The 22823-nt window shown below is 39.0% G+C and overlaps 1 protein-coding gene across 5 annotated transcripts in view; it reads right to left on the reverse strand.

Annotated features, from left to right (window-relative positions):
- The window catches only part of pacs2 (phosphofurin acidic cluster sorting protein 2), a 63778-nt gene that overhangs the window by 3033 nt on the left and 37922 nt on the right, over positions 1–22823 (reverse strand). The window contains exons 2-24 of one of the 5 annotated variants that reach the window (XM_081603550.1): positions 21112–21199; positions 20881–20970; positions 19391–19516; positions 15032–15194; positions 14789–14862; positions 14573–14653; positions 13542–13598; positions 13289–13443; positions 11990–12080; positions 10955–11026; positions 10741–10865; positions 9942–10074; positions 9628–9732; positions 8716–8822; positions 8458–8612; positions 8267–8377; positions 7893–8001; positions 6337–6369; positions 2794–2836; positions 2618–2660; positions 1427–1562; positions 1120–1340; positions 849–962 (exon numbers count right to left, since the gene is read on the reverse strand). In XM_081603550.1, the coding sequence (XP_081459676.1) occupies positions 849–962; positions 1120–1340; positions 1427–1562; positions 2618–2660; positions 2794–2836; positions 6337–6369; positions 7893–8001; positions 8267–8377; positions 8458–8612; positions 8716–8822; positions 9628–9732; positions 9942–10074; positions 10741–10865; positions 10955–11026; positions 11990–12080; positions 13289–13443; positions 13542–13598; positions 14573–14653; positions 14789–14862; positions 15032–15194; positions 19391–19516; positions 20881–20970; positions 21112–21199 (2432 nt within the window). Of the gene's footprint in view, positions 1–848; positions 963–1119; positions 1341–1426; positions 1563–2617; positions 2661–2793; positions 2837–2885; positions 3591–6336; positions 6370–7892; positions 8002–8266; positions 8378–8457; positions 8613–8715; positions 8823–9627; positions 9733–9941; positions 10075–10740; positions 10866–10954; positions 11027–11989; positions 12081–13288; positions 13444–13541; positions 13602–14572; positions 14654–14788; positions 14863–15031; positions 15195–19390; positions 19517–20880; positions 20971–21111; positions 21200–22823 lie in introns of those variants that run through there. The other 4 variants (XM_081603549.1, XM_081603551.1, XM_081603552.1 and 1 more) reach the window with 4 other exon arrangements.

Here is a 22823-nt window from a genome sequence, read left to right on the forward strand (position 1 = left end):
AGACTTCCTAGAAACAACACAGGCAGTATCTTGTTAGAATACCATTAGTTTTGAGTAAGTAACATACTTACTCCTTAAAATGCAATTACTTAATGACATAAAAACTGTTCTTAATAGTTTACAACAAGAATCTTACCTACGCTACTGGACACTAGAAAATGTAAACTACTGGCTCGCCACAACATTTTATTGTTGAATATTTAATTTCCCTTTGGGATCAATGAATTATTTTTGAATTTGAACTTGAAAGTCATTAAATAAATAAAAAATGCTTAGTGATTTATTTTTTTTCAGTTTTACTTGCTCAACAACAAACAAAATCCTTATGAAATCTGTGCCATAAAAGTCATAAAAAGAGCTTAAAAAACCTCCAATAAAAAAAAGACAATTTCCACATTTGGGCCATCAATTAGTTTCTGTTTTTTAATCATTCTGGATTTGTGTTCAAGGGCAGAATAAAATCATTTTAACAATGATTTTATTCATTTGTTTGTCCTGGGCCACACTTTGTTGTATGATTTAACTAGCTCTTCCTTAAAAACAATTTAAAAAATAAAAAGGTAATTTTTATTGCACATTTTCAGCAACAAGGCAAGTCAAAGTGCTTTACACAAATTAAAAAGGAAATACAAACGAAGTAAACCAAAGAAAAGAGCAAAAGAAGAAAAATAATATAATGACATTGATCTAAAGGATATAAACTAGAAACTCCTGATCTTGCTAGATAAATACAAGTAAATATTCTCTGGACTTTCTAAGTATGTTCAAAATTTTTAAAAGTAAGTAGTACTCCACAATTTCTAAGTAATAATAAAGAGAAAAGCAAAAGCAACAGCAGATAATCTGACCTCTCAGCATGGTTTGCTGGTGCTTGGCAGCACAGATGAGGCGACTGATGCCTTCAATCACTTGACTCTTCGACTCGACCTCCTTGTCTTTGCTCTTCTTCGGCAGAAACATGACTGCGAGAAGGCAACAGCAGACATCCACATTGTTAGGAACAGAGGCATTCAGAGTCAGCCTGCTTTCTGCAAGGCTTAAAACATAACATTTGAAGTAAAAGACCTGATTTTAAGCATCGTTTTATTAAAATAATGAAAAAAGCAATAAGAGACACACCCTTCTTATTTTTCTCCTTGGTCACAACAGTCATTGACATGGTGGGCTGGGGGCTTGGCTCTGCGCCCCCTGGTGGAAGCCGGCTGACCTGCAGCGAGCGGAAATTGCACTTCAAAGTGTTTTTGGAGGAGGAGTCCCGCTTCTCCACGTCTTTCTTCCTCTCCGTCGGAGCCACCCAGTAATCCACCTGAAGGCCCATCAGCTCAGCCTGGCTGCTGGAACTGCAGAGAAACAGGCGGCTTTATGTCAACCAGATTTTTGTTTTTACAAAAGCAGACCCTGAAAGATTTCCCAATTAACTCTAAACCTGAGAGCACAGAAGCTGGTGTTGGTGGAGGGAGAAGGCGGCGGTGTCGGCGAAGCCTCTTTAAAAGCGGGGGACACTTGAGGAGGCGTGGAGGAGAGCAGAGACGAGCTCAGAGGTGCTGCGTCATCAGAGTCTCCTGAAAACGAAAGCTGCTGTTAAAACATCGCACAGTTGGACAGCTTATTTAATTTGGGATTTTATTAAATAAGCTGTCATCTTGTTAAAATGGCTTTTAGCGGTTCTGAAAGCGTAACTTTTTACAACCTCAATGGGGCCGTTTTATGTATTTTCCAGGCACATAGTGTCGTTTTATAGCACAATCAAGTAACTGTGCTGCTTTCAATTGTTATAAAAATGCCATATAAATATATATATAATAGAACTTAAAAGAAATTTCACTTCCCAATTTAACACCTTGAAATTGGGCCTCCATCTCTTAAAATTCACCTTCAAGACGTCATCTATTAACCTTCTCTATTAACATTTAACTACGTTTTTACCAGCTTTGCACTGAGAAGTAGCTCCTATAATGAGCTCAGCAGATGCTCAGCTCCACCAGGTGTTTGCTAATTGCTGCTGGCTAGTCTGAAGGAGTCGAGAGGCGGAGAGTTGCTGTGTGAAGCAGAAGCTCAGAAGCTGCAAGAGCTTTGTCCTCGAAGGCGGAGCTAGGTCCATCCAGGCATTTTGCTCGGCTGAATGGTTGCCATGGGGATTAAAGGATTTCTCAAACGTGCATGAAGGAATCGACGCAACACTCCAGGTATGTTTTTGATGAGGGAATAACATGATGTCATGATGTAAATCTAGAAAGTCAATTTTCCATAACACTACCTCTTTAAAGAAATCATTTAGTAGACCAGGGTTTGGAAAAACCTTCTGTATTAATTCATTAAAAGTTGATCTGGGAACAGCAAAATCTGCTTCTGAGTGAAAGTCACCGTGTGATTTGGGTGCAGAATAAAGCCGGGGGCCAAACTTTGGACAGCACTGGCCTATATCATACATGTGGTTCAAATAGACGGAAATTTTAAAAGAAGAAAAAGTCGAAACATCGTTTCTCTAAGAGCTCATAAGGCCGTGAACAGAGTTTAGATGAAGCTGATAAACATTTTCCATTTGTCCGTTTGTAGGTTTATTACGCAGCCCTGTGCAAAAGACGCTGCTTTAAATAATGTGATAACAAGTACTTGCCTGATGCTGCAGATGTTTGCTCCACAATGCCAACTTTCACCATCTAAACAACGATGGAGGAACAGGGAGAAGAACAGGAGGTATTCAGCCAACGGGTAACTTTACAAGGCAATAAATTCAACTTCCCACTGGACAAATCCAGACAAAGAAAGCCAGGGTACGGCTTTCCTACTTACCCCAATAAATGGGATGAACTTTTGACAGGAATCCTCAGTAGGGCTGGTGAAGAGTAGGAGAATAATTAGTAGGAGGAAAAACATTCCGTCTGATGATGAAGAGAAAAAATCTGCAACTAAAACTTGGCTGTGGAAATTAATTTACTACAAAAGATTCCAATTAAGAGAGGCTACGTCTACACCGGTCAGCATTAACATCTAGCGATGGGTAACATGTGAATGCTGACTTTTACACCGATACCAAATGATTGATATCTGAAACTACTGTAACTAACATTGCAGAGATTATGTGGAATGCAAAGCCCAGGTGCGCATGCTGCCATTTTTTTCTTACTTTACTATAGATTTAAGTTGAAAATAAAATAGCGAAGCTAACTGTAGCAGGACGGGCAGAGAGCAAAAGAACATGCAAGCCTCCGGCCAGTTTGTGGTACGAAGTAAAGCGATAGAATCGCGGCCGAGACAGAAAAGGTTACCCTAAAACCCGGTCAGGTAGGCATTCGGGAGGCAGCAAATTCATAAGGTGGAAGTAAAGCATCGCAAGGAGGAAGAAGGAAGAGCACCAACCTAAATCCAAAAACCTGTCTGGGTCCATGCACTGCCTGTTGGCGGCAGTGCATAACCACGCTACAGTAAGAGCTATTTTCCCGGCAACGCCCGGAAAAATAGCAGGATGAAGCGCAGCTGAATTGTAGCTTTTGCGTTTTCTGAATGTGAAGTGGTTTGATGATGCGTAAGGTTGCTGCTCTTGCCTTGAAGAGACCTGCCATCGCCCCCCCAGGGAAGAAACAGAGAGACTACAGAGGCAGGTGGGGGGAGGGGGAGAGAGAGAGAGAGAGAGAGGGTTTGAAGACGGTGACAGAGGGATTTTATCCAACACATTTCTACTGCAGTCAGCTTCAGAGCAGCCAGAGAAACACAAGCAAGATGGCTGCCTAATATAAGAGAGCTGAAGTCCCATCTCGCTTTGAGTGGCTCTTCATGATGGAGTGAACCACTTCTTGTATGTTCAATGGCTTAAAGTTGCTCATGCACGTGGATTATACTAATATTTGTCTAAAGTTTGAGCTTTCCTCTGATTTTGTGTTATTCAGAAAGGAACAAATGTGGGTATTTTCTTCTCTTAAATCAGTTTATTATTTTCAAACAATTACCTCAAAGAACATAAATAGAGTGATTCACTATTCAGATGGACGCTGTTGCTAACTGAAGATTCAAATTGAGCTACTTTTATCGTTTTTGATTTGTTAAAAAAATACTGAAAGTTAAACTGAATTTACTAGAGTACGTCTCTAGATAGCTAAAATGCTATCAGTAACATGTTGGCTTAAGCTAGCATGTTGGGTATCTTCAACAAAAAGTAATATTACTTTAGCTTCAAGTCAAATTTAGCTAAAAAGCTATCGTTAGCTTATAGGCTAAGATTATTATGTTGGCTTGGTGGCTAACTTTAACTCAGTCCATACAAACCGAGCAAAGCTTTCAGCAGACAACAGGAGAGCTGAAGTTTCTACAGCAAACGGTTTCTGGCTGTTTTAGTCATGCTAGCTATGCTAACTGCTGTCTTTGCTGCCTTTCACAGCGACGTCATGTCACCTCCGAGTCTCAGCAGAAACAACAAATGAACAACAGGAAGGCTAGAAAGGAAAATAAAATATTCTGTTCCTATATCTTCTTTCATTATAGTTATAAAATACCAATAAAATATGGGGAAAAATAGAAAAACTGTACACTATTTTTACAGCTTTTCAAAAAGATGTCCACTCAGATGTCACACCAGGCCAAAAAGCTGACACACTATTTCAGGAGAATTATTACGCTGTCGCCTGGTGCAGATGATTTGAAAAATACGGCGACATTGTTTTATAGCCAGAAAAATAATATCTCACTATAGGAGGGCTATTGATTTGAGTACTTTACTAGACATGCTGCTTCAAAATCCATAATTACATGACTGAATGAAGCATCAACACAAAAGCTTTTGCTGGCAATGTGCATGTTTCCCTACATTTAAATGGACAATTAACAGACAGACATAGATGGCGTGAAGGTCCATGCATCAAAAGTATTTATTTTCAGTAGAATTTAACTGTAAAAATAATCAAAAATCATTTATTAAACATAAATCAAATAAATGTTTGATTTATTTCATGCAGCTGATAAACTCTGATCTAAGATATTTTCATTTGGAAGATATACCGTATTTATCTGTATTTATCTGGCTGATTTGTGAGAGATTGATTAGTTAATTAGTAGAGAATAAATCCCCAGAGAAGATAAATACAGAAGTGTACATATAATCAGAAAATTTGATTCATTTCTAAATGACAAAAAAAAGAGATTTTCTAATGAAAAAAAAAATAAATTTTTTTGTGCTTCATTTATTGTTTCATCAATTAAAATGATGCATGGACCTTAGAAATAGAACCACAGTCACGAGTGGAAAAATGAAAGGGAACACAGTTTGGTCTCCTGCCACCTTATCAGCACAAACCTCCATGTTGTTCAAAACTCATGATTCTCATTTACAGATTTGTTTGTACATCCACTTGGTTCTGGTGTCTCTCACAGCGTTTCACAACTATTTATGCAGTAGGCTGCGAAGCAGAGAACAAAGAGCCTAAAGAAACTGTTACTTCATCATTTTTATGAAGACAGATAAAAGGCTGGTATGGAAAGAAACTCTATTGGCTGCAACAAACCCAAAGATACAGTTACTTTATATGAGCTTAATAAAAAAAAAACTAGGAACAGCTTTAATAAGACTATCAGTTTCCCATAATGCTCATTTTAAGCCAGCTACAGTTGAAACCAGATATTTACATTCAGTTTAAAAAAAAAAAAAAACATTTGTTTTTCTTCCCCTCCCTCTTGTTGTTTGACATTAACCAGATTACACTTTTTCAACAAAAATTATTTCACACGTCAACATTTGAACTGCAGGACTCGGGTCGAACCTGTCGGGTCCTCTCCACGAGTTTCTCTCAGTAATTTGTTGGCATCTTGGTTCATTCCTCCAGACTGAACTAGAGGAACAGAGTCAGGTTCTTCATCTTCTTCAAACAAACTTTTTCTGCTCTGCCAGCTCATTTTCTTGGACTTTGTTAGGGCCGCTAGCAAACACTGGCTTCAGTGTTCTTAAGCCACTTTGTAAACAATAAAAATCATCGTCCATTTGGAAAACCTATTTGTACCAAGTCTAACTTCCTGACTGATTTCTTAAGATGTTGCTCAGTATTTAAGTAATTTTCCATCCACATTGTGCCATCTATTTTTTTTAAGCGCACCAAACCTAACCATTTTTACAGTGCAACAATCTGCAAAAACCACCGTCTAAACTTGGATGTACAACTGTTTCGTTTTTGAATTTATGTGAATTTATTACTTCAAAGTCAAATCTCGACTTGTCGGGGAATAAAAACACTTTTCAGGCAGCTGTGAAGGCGGCAAGTTCCAGCAGAGGAGCGAAGGGAAATGACAGGCACACAGAAAGCACATGAATCACCAGTCTATGCAAGAAACAAACTCAATCGACCACAATACCTTACGGCAAAATCAAAATGAAAGCTCTTTTTCCTTTGAAAACAAAACAAAAAAAAAAGAAAACATACAGCAAAACAGATGTTATTCACACGCACACATTGATGGATAAGACACACAGAATACTGCTTACCAACAGTGTCTTCAGAAAGTATTCGCACTCCTTAAAGTGCTTTGCATTTTTTTTTATGTTTCAACTACAATCTTTATGGTACCTTTCTCGAATTTTAAGTGTTAGACCAGCACAACGGTGTTAAATATAAATGGTAACCCAAATATGATTTTGTAAATGAATTACATGATCATTTGTTAGAGTGGTCAAGTCAAAGCTTAAACTACTTTGTCAAAAGAAAAAAAAAAAAAAAAACGTCCCAAGAGGACATGGTAGAGATAAAAGTTCCAGTAAGTATTAGAATGTATTTACTCAGGCAGGGCTGAATAAACACTTTTTAGGTTCTTATTTAATATCGTATTTTCCGGACTATAGAACGCACCTCACTATAAGCCGCATCTACAAAGGTTTTTTTAAAAACTGGAAACGTAGGTATATAAGCCGCACCAGGCTATCAGCCGCTGGTATCTCTGCTGCTCTCGATTATTCACAACGCCAAACCATGGATTCGTTCACGCTGAGTTTACGTGCAGCGGCTCCACTTCCCTCCTGAACTACCAGATTGATAACCTTCAACTTAAAAACTGCAACATTTGAAATTCTTCGTGTGGTTTCCATGGTGAGGGCGTTTGAGTTTGAAAACATTTCTCCGTGGTGCCTGCTGCTAGCATGTGCTTGTTCTAAATGAAAATCAGCACTTTCTTCTTTGATTTCCAATTTTGACTTCCAATGATTCACTTCCTGCTAAAGCCCCCTGATGGTTGAAGAAAAATTAACAGAAAAGCCGCACCGGGCTACAAGCCGCATGATTCAAAGCGTAGGAAAAAAATAGAGATTTATAATCTGAAAAATACGGTAGATAAAAATGTCCCCTTATTTCACCATAATGCTTAGTGTTGGTCTATCACATAAAATCCCCCCAAAAAGTACTAGATTTTGTGGATTTTGTGGTAGTTGTAAAAATGCAAAGCAGTTCAAGATGCATCGATACTTTTGCAAAGGACTGTCTGCAAGCCCCATACCAGTAGTGAGACATTTACTTCATTTTGTTTCCAAAGGGCAGTTTGAATGGTAAGCCATTGATTTTTTAAAATTATTATTATTTGTAAAAAGTACATTTTGGTCAATTTAACTGTTAACAGTTTTATCTACCAGCAGGATTTTTCCATCTGGTATAAAAATGTATGTTTTGACAGGATAACCACTGCTGTTAATGTTTTATTTTTATTTTTTTTGTCCACTTCATTCCCCCTTTTGAAAACAGAATGAGTTCTACATTAGAACCATTTGTTAGAGGAAATACTTAAAACATTAGTAGGCTTTTTAAAACCTTTTCTTAGCTCCCAAAGACATAAATCAGCCGTCTGTGCAATTACAGATAATATTCAGTGAAAGTAGACCCTTAAATGAAATGAGGCTGAAATCCCGAGGGGAAACGAAAACAAACCTTTTCTGCTTGTAAGTGAGCATGGCCTCGGCGATGGGGAGCTGGTGGGCTCCGTTCGCTCCCTCCATGTACTGCGTGACCCTTGACACCACGTCAGGGCTCTCCTGAACTACACATGGATGGTGATTAGTATCTGAACGCAACCCCGGCATTTTCCTTTGAACTTAACATTCATCAGCTTGTTTCTGTTGATCACATAAGATCCCAGTAAAATACACTGAAGTTTCTGATTAAACCATAATATGTGGAAAACGTCTAAGTGCCATGGAATATTAAACATATACTCTGATATGACTTTAAGAGCTAAAAATTTAATTTGTGAGGAAAAATGACCAAAGCCCAAGTGCGTGCAGTGTTTGTAATCAACAGCCCACCGATCACGGGAGCCTCAGTCTTGTGGAACAGATCCCTCCAGGCGGCGTCTTGGAACAAACTGTTGTAGCGATGATCGATCGTGCCGAGGTACTTGGAGACGGGATGCGCACCTGAGGAACAGCGGAGGCTTTTAAAGTAAATGTGCGAGGGCGGCCGCGCTCTGACATCGACTCAAGAGTCGACCTCTGACCTAAGGGGATGATGAGGAACCTCATGTAGCCGAGCCAGTCCGGGGTCTTGTGGGAGAGGTGGTCCACAAAGAGCCTCAGAATCGCGCTGAGGTAGTGCTGCGCTCCGGCCACTGCAATCTTTATGGGAATGGGCGTCTGGGAGTTACAGTTGCAGCTACAGGAGCAGAACAAACACTGCGGTTTTGATTTTTGCAAAGCCACGTACGTTTGTTTGGGGTTTTTTGTCCTAGCGGGGACAAAACGAGGGTCAGACTTACAATCTTTGGATGCGAGAAACAATGGTGTTGAAAGCAGCTTGGATGTCGGCCGTGGTGCATGTGCAGACCACGGGCAGGTGGTGGTTCTGCAGCAAATCCGACAGATACTGACAGACAGGAGAGGAGGAACAAGAGATATAAGTTCACTAGTGAGCAGATGGAGCTGAACAGAGTTTTGTCTTCATAAATGTGTAGCAACACAACAATATCTTAAACGTGCACCGTAAATAATGTGCAGCTTTAAATTAGCGATGCACCAATCTACATTTTTCACTTCAGATATCGATGTCTGAGGTTCTGTCTTTTCTATCAGTCGAGAGAAAAAAACAGCACTGAATTGACTTTAAATGTTTCTTTTTTTAAAACACAGAAATAAATGCACTGAATTATAAATGTATTTGAAAACTAACATATTTGAAACTAAGCTTGGTCAAACATGTAAAAACAACTTTAATTTATTCAATCAGTGCGATTAGGAGTAAAATAAATAATAAAGAAACTGAAACTGACAAACACAATAGGTTGATTACTTTGGCCAAAAATGTAAAAAAAAAAATAAAAATAAAATAAAAAACTGCAACAAACCTTCTTTCAAATGGTTCGGAAAGTAAAATTAGGAACTCTAAATATTATGTAAAATAAATGATAAAGCATGACGTCGCTCAGAGCACAAAGCGTAGAATTAGACCAAATAGATCTGCACATCGTCACAATATCACATCTAGAATTTTTTTCAATATTGGGACCAATAAAGATATTAATATTCTGTTGGTACATCTCTACTTTGAAATCTGGATCAATAGTTTCAAGCTTTAACAGGTAACTTTTCTCTGATTGGATCGTGTTAAGCAGCTGGTGTTCAGGAGTTTGACTTTTGACCTTTCCGTCTCGTTCATCTTCTGAAGACCTTACCTGACCTTGCCAGTCTGACGTGTTGATGAGGATGATGCTGTCAGGAAGGTGGTTATCGGACACCAGGATGTGGTTCAGTTGGTCATAAACGGTTTTTCTTGGGATCTGGTAAAAATAACGTCAAAACTCAGGGTGCATTTTCTTTTTATTTACTCTTAATATTATTAATTTTATTGTTATTAAAGTGGCTCAACGCAATAAAAATAAATAAACATGAGGGAACTGAGAAGAAACTTGAAATCTGCTATAATCAGAGGGAGAAGCTGAGGATAATATCTGTGGCCTCTTCTCCAGCTGCAGCTGCGTCCCCCTACCTGTAGGTGGCAGCGTGTGTCCAGGGACCGCTCGTTGTCCAGGCTGTTGGCCCTCTCGTTCTGGGGCCTGCTGGGCTGGCGCTCCTTCAGGGACGTGCTCCGACCTCGCCGCCCTGCCAGCTTCGCTTCCTGCCTGAAAAAAGGAAAACAGGACGTAAAGACTAACCAGCAGGGGACAGTAATTCACCAGCTTATTTTAGGGGGCTGAAGCCTCTTTAAAATATTCTCAAGCCCCACTCTAAATGTTGTTTTTTGGGGGGGATTTTTTTGTTTGTTTTTTCTTTTAAATTGCCACTATACTAAATATGATGTGGCCAAAATATGAGTTTAAATAAATAGTCATATAAATTAATCATTTTTAGTTCAAATGTGATCTTAAATCTGTCAGTTTCAATTTTTTGCATAGTTTAATGAACTCTGAGATTGGTGTAAAATGTAACAGGAATTATTTGGAACATGAAACATGCATGAAACGTTGAACAAATGTACTTCAAAATGTGTAGAGTCAAAAAATTTGAATTACCTCAGCAACGTTTCCTAGGAAACCATTTTATTATAATGATTTGTTGTTTACAGTTATATTTTGCAGTAGAAGAAGTTTTAATTTCCACAATTTCAAAATGCAAAAGCAACTTTGCTGTTTTTGTTGCTGTTTGAGAAATTTTGTACGTTTGCTCACAAGGGCTCAGCCCCCCCCCCCCCCTCATTAACACCTAGTGACGCCCCTGCTTCTCAGTATTTCTTCCATAAAGCACTCTCTCTCTTGGTTCCTTTAGGAAGGTGGTCAAGGAAACAATACCTGTTGGATGAAATGATGAGCGATTCTGTCTTGGTCATTTTGCCACTTGGTGGCAGTCTCTCTAGAAACGTGTCCATGTTGTCCATTTCCAGCTCCGTGGTGGGAGTCACCGCCTCGGGTTGCTCCTGGAGGAAAACGCAAAAAAATAACAAAACCGACCAGACGTTAAGGTTGTGAGCCGAAGGCGAAGGCGCCTCCGTGAGTCTGTACTCACAAAGGTGGCGTTGTCACGGCCGCCATCGTCTGCGAACGTAGAGTCGCCGCACTTGGTTTTGTCCAGATCAAGCTGAAGTGAGGTGGAAGGAAGGAAGGAAGGAAGGAAGAAAAATCGACATGATTGTGACTGAGTCTCGGGAATGTTCACTTCACAGACGGAAAGCCAGAATTAGTGAATGTCTGAAGACGATTCTTGGTTCAACAGAGGTCTTATAATTTCCCTGATAAACCAACAGTGGTTTAAACCAACAGTGGTTTATCAGTGAGATTGACTGGTGGAAAAGAAAGCAACAAAATGCAGTTTTCAAATTCTGATCTCACTTATCAGGGAAAAGATGAGATCCAAACCAACTTCAACTTCTAGGAAAAAGTCAAACCCACTAGTTCCACCTTTCATACCATCAGCTGTCAGTAGCAATAAATTATTTTTCCATCAATTTGGAGGAATTTGGTCCCACTCTTCTCAAATTTCAGCCATGCTTGAAGATTTTCCAATCATGAACCGCCTGTAAGGTTTTACCACTGTAGCTCAACCAGATTTAAATCTGGACTTTAACTAGGACACTCCTAAACCTTCAGTTAAAGCCCTGCTGCTGCTTGACCTATAGAACTGAGAAATCACTTAAACAGAACCTGTTTGACAACATGAAGTAAGATAAAACACCATGCAGAACATTACGCACCCACTGAGAAAAACAAACAGGTAAAAACTTTTTGTCAGATTAAAAGTTCCCTTTGAAAATTAACATACTTTTCATCAACCCCACATTTCTCTATTCAAATTGTTTTACTTATTGGTAATATTGTCATTTTAAATGTCATGTTTTCATTAAACTGTAATCACCATAATTAACAAAAGTAAAGGCTTTCAAACATCCATCTGTGTGGGATTAATCTGTTTCAGTAAGTGATAAAGTTCCTGAAATAAATGGACTTTTCAATAACACTCTAATTTATTGAACGCTTGTGCATTTAAAACAGCAGAATGGTGTTTTAATTCAGGTCTTTAACAGATAGGAAGTGGGAAACTGACCGGGCTCGGCGGCTCTCTGTGGCTCCGGCTGCTGTGGATGCTGCCGATCTCGGTCTGGGAGCTGGAGAGGGACAGTCCCTCGAAGTATGGCCTGAAACATGGACGAAACCAAACACGTTGCACTCCACACGCTTCATCTCTTCACAGATGATTCACAGGGTCGGCATAAACGCGCCTCAGCTAAAAGATCCCTGCAGGTTTCGTTTATTTTTCACACCCCCATCTGAGTGTGAAGGAGCCTGTTAGCGCTCGAGGACGGTTCCCAGTAGACGGCAGGTTATGAGTTTTTAATATTCTGAAGACGTAAAGCATCCGGGAGACACCGAGGGAAACGAGAAGCGCTGAATTTTCTGACGTCTTCACTCACAGGGGTTTGGGAAAGTTTGGAGCTCAAATATGGAAATTCATGTTTTATTATAAACAATAAAGTGTTTATAAAATAAATAAAGTGTCCTTTGCTTTATTCTTTATCTCATTGCGTAGAGGTTGTCGTCTCTTCTTTGGGTTCTTCCTCCTGTGCTTCCTTCCTTGTTTGCTTCTTTACTTCATCGAATTCTTCTGCTGATTCTTGTCCCTGCAAGTCTATCCTTCATCACTTCATTGTCTCCTCGCTTCCTGTTTTACTTGTCTGTCTCTTTCCTTCATTTCTTCACTAATTCCTTCCATCCTTCTCTCTCCTACACTTCCTTGTGTCGTCCTTTGATTATTTTTTCACGTTTATCCTTTACTTTGTGTCCTCCTTTCTTTCCTTCCTTCCTCCTTTCCTTCCTTCCTTTTATCTTGCTTCCTTGCTTTCTCTAATGATTTCTTCCCTGTCTATCATTTATTACTTCATTGTCTCCTTGGCTCATTTTTTACCTGAATCTGTCTTTTTCCTTCCTTCCTTTCTTCCTACTTTCCTTTCTTAAACATTTCCTTGTGTCTTCCTTTAATTATTTTTTGTCTATTCTTTTCTTTCTTGTATCCTTCTTGCTTTCCTTCTTTCCTGTCTTTGATTATTTATTTTTATGTGTAACCTTTATTACTTGAGTTTCTTTCCTTCCTTCCTTTATTCCCTCCTACTTTCTTATTGTTCAAAGTGTCTAAATACTTCACTCAGGTGTTTTGTCTTTCAAAACATAAATATTTATGGACTTAAAATACTGAATCTGATCTTAAACAGCCAAATACTCATAATGTTCACACACATTTACTTTTTCCACTTCCTCTTGGCTTATACTAAGCATGCAGAACCGTTTTATAATTCATAAAAGGTCAACAGACAGGTAACTGGAGACATTAGATCGGCCCTCAGCTCACTTTAGTTTGGGTTTTGGCGTGCTGAGGACACTGTCGTCATCGTCCAGCTCCGGGCAGCTGTCGCTGGGGTTCTCAAACTCCACACTGTCCAGGTCCAGATCCTCCTCCTCCACCTCAGGAGGCGGCTCCGCCGGGTCCCGCTCCGAGTCCAGCACCTTCGCAGGCGCACACACACACACACACACACACACATCAAACAGCGGTTAGTCACAAGAGAAGCAGAGAATCTTCTTAAAAAAAAGAAGAAACGTACCTCATCAGAAACTCTGAAGCGCTTCAGCAGTGCCACCACTCGCTGCTTAAAGTTCTGCTGCTAAAATGCAGGAAGAGAAAACCCACAGAGTCAGTGTGAGATGCGGCTCTGGTTCAGAACGCTGTGTAAAGCTAACAAGGAGAGAAACACAGCGGTGATAGTATCATGCTGTGGGGATGGATTTCTTTAGAAGAGAAAAGGAAGCTTATCAGCATTCATTGGCTTCCTAATCAATGTCTCCATGGAAACATACACATTTTCTAGCATAGCGTGACATTTTGTAAAGACACTAAAGAGTATGGGTGTCCAAACAGCTCAAAAGTATCTGTGGACTAAAAAAATTTAATTTTTAAAAACTAAAATGACCAAAAGTTTTCTCTTCTTTTTAACCTATTCAATAGTAAATTAAGCAAGAACTATTTTAGTTAAACAAATAATCAGATTTTTTTGCTTTGTTTTGTAAGAATGGGATTGTAGATTAAAAACTTCAAATGTTTTTTCCTCGTTAAGTGAAAGGCATCCAGTTGGCTTATTTATTTAAGGTTCAATTGGAGAAATCTGAAAAAAAAATTCATATATTTTCAGCAATAAAAACAGGATACATCTGAAAGCACTCTGCATTTAAACTAGTTTTAATGCAGCAATTAAAGGCTGATTCAGGTGCACGAAGGTTTACTTTACAGTGTAACTAAATGAGTAGATGATAAAAGGAAACCAGAGACCTTGGAAAATGTCGCATCTAACAGTTTTTACAGATTCACTTTTTTGGCACTGTGTAAACAGAGGCCAAGCAACACTGAGGTATCTGTTGTTAAAAGTATTTCTTTGAAGGTTTTTTTTTTTTACCTGGAATTTATTGCTACGGAGCCCCTAAAGGGACATTGAAGGAAACACAATAACAAATAATAAACCTTCTCGTCTGCACAAGATAGTATCTGGTGCTCTGTCTGAGCATCACACAGAGAAAAAACACAGCCATGAGTTTATTTTCATGTTTCTTTGAGATCTCCGTCTCATTTTGTATCCCTTACCCTGGTGATAGAGGGGGTCCTCACAATGGACCTCCTCTGCTTCTTTGGTTTCCTCACATCAAACTCATCATCCTCAAGATCCTGAAAGATGAAAGAGGAGGAGTCAATGAAATCTTCAGGGAAGAGACAGACATTTCTGTTTTTCTTTATTCCTCATCTATAAAGCAATTCATGCCATGATCTTTAAAGGTCAAACTGATCAGCAAATGTGCTGACCTGTCCCTGCACTGCATCGTCGCTGGCCTCCTGCTCCGAGGAGAAGCTCTCATACTCTTCTTCCGAGTAGTTATCTACAGGACGTAATCGGAAGGAAGGTTAAAGGTTTACACATTATACATTGTTGTTGTTTTTTATTTCCTTAAAAATAATTTGAGATAGGGGAGAAAAACAGATTCTTGATTTATTTACCATATCAAACATCGTTTAAAATCGGTGGGGAAATAAAAAGCAAAAGCCTACCAGTGCATTTGATCTTCTGTCCTCCCTGCAGGGCGGCATCCTCGTGGTCTATCGGCTGACTGGACAGGGAGAAGATCCAGATCTCGGCCACTTTCCCCAACATGTCTTTCTGGTTGCTGCAGAGAGGCAGAACCTGACCTCCCTCTGTCGGGTGCTGCATCACCTGGGAGACGAGGGGAAAAACTCAATTTAATGCAGAAGAAGGGGCAATGTCAAAAGGATTTCAAATGAATGAAAAAAACAACAACATCAACCTGAAATTGCAATAAATGCAACACTTGATTAAACTTGTAAATAACCATACTGGTCAAAAGTTCAGTAAAGGTTAGACTCAAAGTCTTGATGAATCCTTTAAACGCTACAAAGCAGTTAATTTACAAGAGAAAGGGCAATTATTGGTTTTAATTCTAGTGTAAAGGTATTCAAACCCCTTTAATTTGCATCCGTTTTGTCACAAAACATTTATTTATTTAATGTTTGTTTTATAGGTCAACACAAAGTATCCTCCACTGTAAAGTGGAGGAAAAATGACAAGGTTTTACAACTCCGACTACCTCCAGTTACGGTGCGTTTCAACATGGCCGCTCCTCTTGACAACATTAGTAAGATGTGGTGGAAACATGTTGACAAAACATACAAGCAAAAGTGCGTCTAAAATCAAAGTTACATGTAGAGACTTCAACTCTAAACAGACCAAATTAAAACTGGTGTTTACTTACGGAAATTAAACCTTATAATTATGTTTGTCAGAGCTACTGTGTTTTTAGGCGTCGGCGCCATGTTGGAATTCCGACTTCTTGACCAGAACGCTGTTACCTCGGGTCTGAAGTCAAACCCAGCTCCACTTTCCAATTAACTGGAGCGCAGCATTAATCCTGCACTTCACTAATCTGGCCTTTATTAACAAGAAGAAAGCGCACCGTCTTCCGAAATGAAACCATTTGAAGACCTGCTCGGAGTCTGCCACAAGGGGGTGGTGCAGTCCAACGTCCAAACCTGACCTGGCTCTCCGGTCAGGTGAGGGCAAAAAAACCAGACGGAAAACTAACCCTGCACATCTACCCGGCCTGAATGTACAGCCCTCGGGGTGAAACGCGGTGGTGGCAGCATCATTCTGAGGGGGATGCTTTTCTTTAGCAGCGACTGGGAAGCGCGTCAGAGGTGATTAGATGATTAATGGCGCTAAATACAGGACAATACTGGAGGAAAACCTGAGACTCTATCAAAGCTGGTAGAGACGATGTATAAAATACACACACAGTCTCGTAAAGTATTAAATCACGGGGACCGAACAGAGACCACTACTGTGTGCTGGTCTGTCAGATTTAATCTCAATAAGACACAGTGAAGTATGTGCTTGTAAAATGCCACATTGTAAAAACAGACCAGGGGCTGTGAGTACTTTTATCCCCCCGTCCACTCTGAATGATGAACAAGCACAACGCTCGGTCAGGCCTCTTTATTGTGGCCAGTGCACTTCATAAAGGCTGCTGAGGATTTTAGAGGACACTCCATCAAGATGCAGCCGTGAATAGGAAGGAAGTGTGACGGCAGCTAGATCAGATCTTTATGAGGATTCATGCTACCTACCGACGGCTCCGATCTAGTAGAGTTTATTAAAGGCAAGCAGCATTGGGATTTCTACAGAGGAGCAGAAAAAGCTGCTGGAAACATGGACTCCTCTCTCCTCTCATTCTTTTCAATAAAGATTTTGAGACTGAATGACAGCTGTGACATTTAGTTACAGGCTTTCCTGTCGACTAATTGATCAATCGGAGAAAACACTGGCACATTCTTTTTAACCACTTGAGTTCATTTTATACAATATTACAAATACATAAAAAATATACATATAAGCAAACAATTCAATCTTTTTTTAAATAACAAAATAAACATTTTGTTAGCTAAAATGCCAAAACATACTGAACTCTCAGTTTCTGGTGACCTCTGTTAACTTTTTTTTTTTATTTATCTTAAATATATGAAGATATATGAAAAAAAAATGTTGGAGCACAAACCAGCACAGTTGATTTACACCATATTTTAGTTTTATTTTGTAAGCTAAGCTAGCTGGACCTCGAAACATTTATTAGTATTTTTAAGACAGTGGCACAAGCAAACATTTTTGCTGCATGAATGTTTAACACCGATTTCATTTAATTAAAAGAAGGTGAAGGGGAACTTCACAACTTCACTCAGGTCCCTGAATCCTTTATTAAATGCCATAATTGTAAAGTTTATATCTTTATATCGATTTTTCTCAACTCCCAGCATAATTCCCGCTAAGTCATTAGATTCCATGTTTGTTTGTTTTCATGTCCAATAAGTGAATTGTAGATTCTTTTAAACAAAAGGTCAAATGTAATCAATTTAACTTCTAATTTAAGTGTTAATATTGTGATTCTGAGAACGAATGTATTCATAAATATATTCCTGTCATCCCTGTTTAAAATTAAAGAGCCACCGTTTCAATGACATCTTATTGATTTTGAAGAAATAAACAAGAAGCACAACTGTTCAGGTTTCCACTGAAACAGATTGTGTTTCCTGTCGTCCAACGTGGAAACATCAGATCATTGTTTTTTTCTATTTTGTTTATTCGTAGGTGAGGTGTTTCATTCTTTCCTGTGTTGTGGTTCAGCCTGAATGTGTTGCTCTGTGACTAGCAGCACACCTGGGTCGCTGTTTACTGCTACACTGCACTGATCTGGAGGCATCAGCCAAGCAGCTGCGGGGTGACTGGATGAATCAACAGCGCCACAGTGGAGTGATTTTACATTTGTGTTTCATTTCTTTCTCTAAAATCAGGACAAGTCTCTCTGTCCCCCACTGAATCCTGGGGAGGAAAACAACCCCCCACAACTTTGCCTGTTCAGCTGAAAATTCTAAAATTTCTCTGTTTTGTGGTTTGGTAAAACCACGTCCTGTGTTTTTTTTTTTTTTTTTTAAACCTCACTCTGGTTCAATGGTGTCTTTTTCTTTTCTTCTCTCAGCTGCTGAGCCTTAACAAGCCCCGCTGAGCTTTGGCAGCCATATGGGATCTCCTTTGTGTGTGAGCATCATGTGCGCTGAAACTGAGCTCTTTATTTGTGTAATCCATGCTTTCTTCAAGCAGAGGAAACTGTTTTATGTGTTTTTTCTTTTTTTTTTTTTGTGGTGGGAGGTGATCAGTTTGTTGAGTCTTTAAAGATACATTGTTAATTTCAGAGCCAGCTTTGACTTGTTTCCTGAAATCAGTACCGGTTTGTGATGTGGGCAGAAGCCCAGGGCGGCATCTCATCTGGGGAGGCATGAGCTGCCAGAACCACAATAGTAGTACAAATAATTTCAAAAATGTTTTACTATTAGTTCAATTATAATAATAAAACATATTTTCCATAGCATTTATTTCTTGTATTTGTATTATATACTATAAACTTAATGGTCTACAATACGTGTCTTGCTATGGGTGTTTGTAGTATTATTCTAGGTTGTTTTCTTTTAAATCTTTTTCAAATAAAAAATAAAAATGTAAGTGTCTATGCCCCCCGGGGGCATTTTGAAGAGTTGTTCTCCCAGGGCACCAAAAAGGCTAGGACCGCCCCTGCCTGAGATGATGACACCCAAATAGAATCCTTAAGCACTAATTGTCCCAAATGTTTATTTTTTGAATATTATGTACAAACATACTTACAGCATAAAGATGTTGTTTTACATATTCACCCCTTTAACCACAAATAATTTTTTTACAAGTATAATCCATGTAAAAAATTTATTTAATAATTAATGTAAAACGACAATTTCCGTATTACAATACAAACTGTGTCCTTTACTAGGATTTTACAGCACAGCGCAGCAGAAACAGCTAATTAGGGGAAGATTTTGGGGAGGAAGAAAGTTTAAAACATTTCTAAACCTGAGATGTTTACTAGCACAGTAACAGAAGTCAAGAAGAGAAGACACATCATGTGACACCCTGGAAATGCTAGCGAAGGCTTCAGAATAATTTAGGTCTGTCAGACACAAAAGAGTATTCTTCAGATGCATTTGGCAGGTTTTTCTTGCACTGTGTGACTCTAAAATGCCAGAAGTCATTAAAGAGGGAGCAGCAGCAGCAGCAGCAGCAGCAGCTGGAGCTTCTAGCACTCATTACGTTTCCCTGATCTTTCTGACACTAACAACCTGTTAGAGCTGAAACACCTTTCTGCTCCCACCTGACCGAAGACTGAGAGACAACACAAAGAGCAGCACAGGCTTATTACTGCCTCCCGTTCACACACACGCACGCACGCACGCACACTGACGTGGCTTACAAAACTTTAAATCTGAAGTGAACAAACTGGAGATGAGTGAGCGTCATATGAAGCGGTCACACTGTACCTCTGCCATATCGATAGATCCCACAGCCAAAGTCTTGTAGCCCAAAATCGTTCGATTCTTGTACCTTTTCCGTCTCTGGAGCATTATCTGCAGCTTGTTGCCTTCTCTTTTCAAGAAGTGTGGGTACTGAGAGACAACAAAAACAAGAAAAAAAATCTGAAAAACACAATAATATCTGGTAAAAAGAGACGTTTAGATCAACAGGTGGTTTTCTTTTTGCTAAAAAACCACAAACAAAACAACTTACAAAAGTAAGTCAATGCTGAAAAAGATACAGGTTGGTATATGACTACATTTAAGTCAGTTTTGGCTAAATTGCAATACAAGTAGTGAATACGTGATAGTAAATTTATTACACAAGAACACGTTAATGCAAAACCAAACTCAGATAATGCAAGGATGAAGAAGATCAAAGTTGGATATAGGAGAAAGCCAGCATAAGGTGGAAAGGAAAACTGAGAAAAAAAGATGAAGTCTGGGAGCATAGATGTGCAGGGAGGAGGATGTTGTATGTTTGACTAATCCAGAGACGATAAGGAGCCAGACGTATTATTCTGAGGAACTGCAGTAAATCAAACAAGGATGAATGAATCATAGATAATAGCCAGGATGATTTACTAGAGTGTCGGATCTCAGAAAAACAGCTCTCAGAAAAAAATCCTCCGTCTGTCTTTCTTCTTCTAAGTTAAGTCTTCTTCTGAGGCATCATGGGATATTTAAAGGTCAACAAATATAGTCCGCTTTTGAACAAGATATTAACTAAATCTCTATAAAATAACAATTACAAGTCAAAATAGTAACGTATATTACATTATAATATCCTACGTGATAAGTCATAAACATGAAGTCTTGGTTAAATCCTCGATAGAGAAGCTGCAGTGACTGTTGACGTTAAAGAAAGTTGCAGATTTTACTCCAACTCCAACCTTATAATCCATTATGGCTCCTTGTGAAAAGAACATAAACTACTTAGTTGCTCTTCTGTTGGTCTCTATCTCCGAAAATCAGTGGAACACAAGTCTGATTTATGAAGATAATCATAAATTAGACGTTACTACTAATGTTATTAACGTCATTCGAGTCATTTTTTTAAATTTATCATAATGGACAACAGATAGAAAGTCTAAGTAGTTTTCAAATGCACAACTGGAACATACAACAAATCCGTGCTCTGCCAAAAACCAAACACAACATGCTCTCTTGGGGGCCCCCTGCTGGTCTGGAGGCTCGCTTACGCCTCAGAAAAACTCACTTTAGGAGCGGATCATGTAAAACTGATGCAACCTCAGTTTTAACTGTTTGTGAATCTAAAGCAGAAACTAGTACAAGCTCCTACTGCGTAGAAATAACATCTCAGAATGTGACACTGCGCTCTTCGTTTGTCACATGTAGAGCCAAGACATGTGACAAATGTCTTGGCTGGTATAGGTAACGGAAACACATTACCTCTACCAAACATCAACATGGGGGTGGTGTTTGTTCTGCTTTACCTGCAGGGAGAAGGTGAGAGCCAGGTCAGTCTCCACTGACCCACTAGGTGGCAGCACAATCTCATGGGACCTCAAAATGCGTTTGGAGCCCTGAGGAAGAAAATGTTATAAAAATGTTCACAACATTCTAGGAGGTACAAGACTGGATCTCATGAGACGCTCGCAGGGGACTTTTGTTGGACAATTTATTGGTTCTTTTCAACATATATACTAAAACATAGAAGTACATACCTGAATCTTGACTGCGATGACCACAGAAATCAGCTCTTTATCAAGCTCCTTCAACACCACCAGCTTTTTAAGAGTCAGGCTGCACAGTCTGCAGAGAGACGCACACAAACAGACAAAAGGAGAGGTGGAGGTTCAGACAGCTCTTCTGGTGCGCTTTCATATGCACAAACAGGTGAGTCACACACAACAAGTCAGTCTGTTTATCAAACAGTTGGATGAACGGTTTACGGAGGAGATCGCTGCGGCCCCGCCGGCGTCTTCCAAGGAGTAAACAGATTGATCACGTCGGTATTGCTTTGACATGTACACAGATTAATCACATGCTGTACTAATCACATACTTACTCTACACTGAGGCAGCATCACTTTCTGCAGCAACTGTAGAAAATGTAACCTACTTTGCTAATGTGCTTGTTACTAATGACCAAATTAAAGAAGTTAAAAACACAATTCGACATGAGAATACATCTTACTTTCTTAATAATCCCATTGTGCCCAAGATTTAGATTGGTTTAGTAATTAACAAGGGGTGCAATGTGTCTAAAATAGTACAAAAATATGTAAATTACCAAAATTGTCACTTGAAAAACAAACAACGTTTTGGTTTGAATTCCTCTGTTCTACGATTAAAAAAAAGTTTCATCAAGTTACATTGTTTGGTATTAAAAGAGTTCATACAACAGAAATGTCATTATTAATGTTGAACACTGGACCAGAGGAGAGAGCCAACCAACCATTAGGCCTGTCATGATAACAAACTTTACTGGACGATAAATTATTCCAGAAGTTATTGCGATACACGATAATATTGTTGCTTTGAGACCATTTTCAAGGAGCAGTAATGCAAGAACCGATTCTCAAAGCTCAATAAACTTTAAATTCTAATGAACATTTAAACAATGGAACTGGAAGACATTTAAAATATCCACAATAAATAAAGAAAACAACAGAAACAACAAATAAAATGAATTATGAAGTCTTTGTACAAAATTATCTTAAAAAAAAAAAGAAGGGATAGTTGAGCTCAAAGCACCAGACTGAAGATTTTTATCATTCAGTTTTTGGCAAAAAGAGAAAAGAGAAAAATCAAGCAAATGAAAATGATTGAGTTTCTTTTAATTCGTCATGCAGTTAATTGATTTAGGCCTACCAACGGTGACATAATGCTGGTTTACTGTTGTATTATTTGTCTCTTAACAAAACCAGCTAACTGTACTGAGCTAACTCACTTTGAACTTCTCTGTGGAAATGAGGAAGATTTTCTGACATCTGGAATCATCTCAAAAACAAAACGATTTCCTGCCGAGATCTGGATTACCTGTTAAAATCTCACTCCTGTCAGTGAGCGACTAGTAAAGAGTATCTTACTCCTTATGATGCTGCATATTACCCGTTCTCAGACTGGTTTTCCTGAAACTGTTTATTGACTTCTCCACAGTTGTCAACACTATGCGTCAGACCTTAATAAAACAAAAATCATCATTAGTGAACGATCAAAAAGATACATTTGGTTGGCTTAAAAAAATTAATATTTTCAACACAGGAGCATATAAGAGGTTAAGGCCTTTCCTCCAGTGTAATATTAAATTGGATGCTAAAACAAAAATAAGTGTTTAATCTTCCATCTGCTGCCTCTGCTAGCAGTTCAGAGACTGATTTTGTGTCTGAATGCAGACATCTAACAATCCTGACGGATGTTTTGCTCTCTTTGAA

This window comes from Poecilia reticulata, chromosome 22 (assembly GCF_904066995.2).
Source record: "Poecilia reticulata chromosome 22, P_reticulata-male-v2, whole genome shotgun sequence".
Lineage (NCBI taxonomy): Eukaryota > Metazoa > Chordata > Actinopteri > Cyprinodontiformes > Poeciliidae > Poecilia > Poecilia reticulata.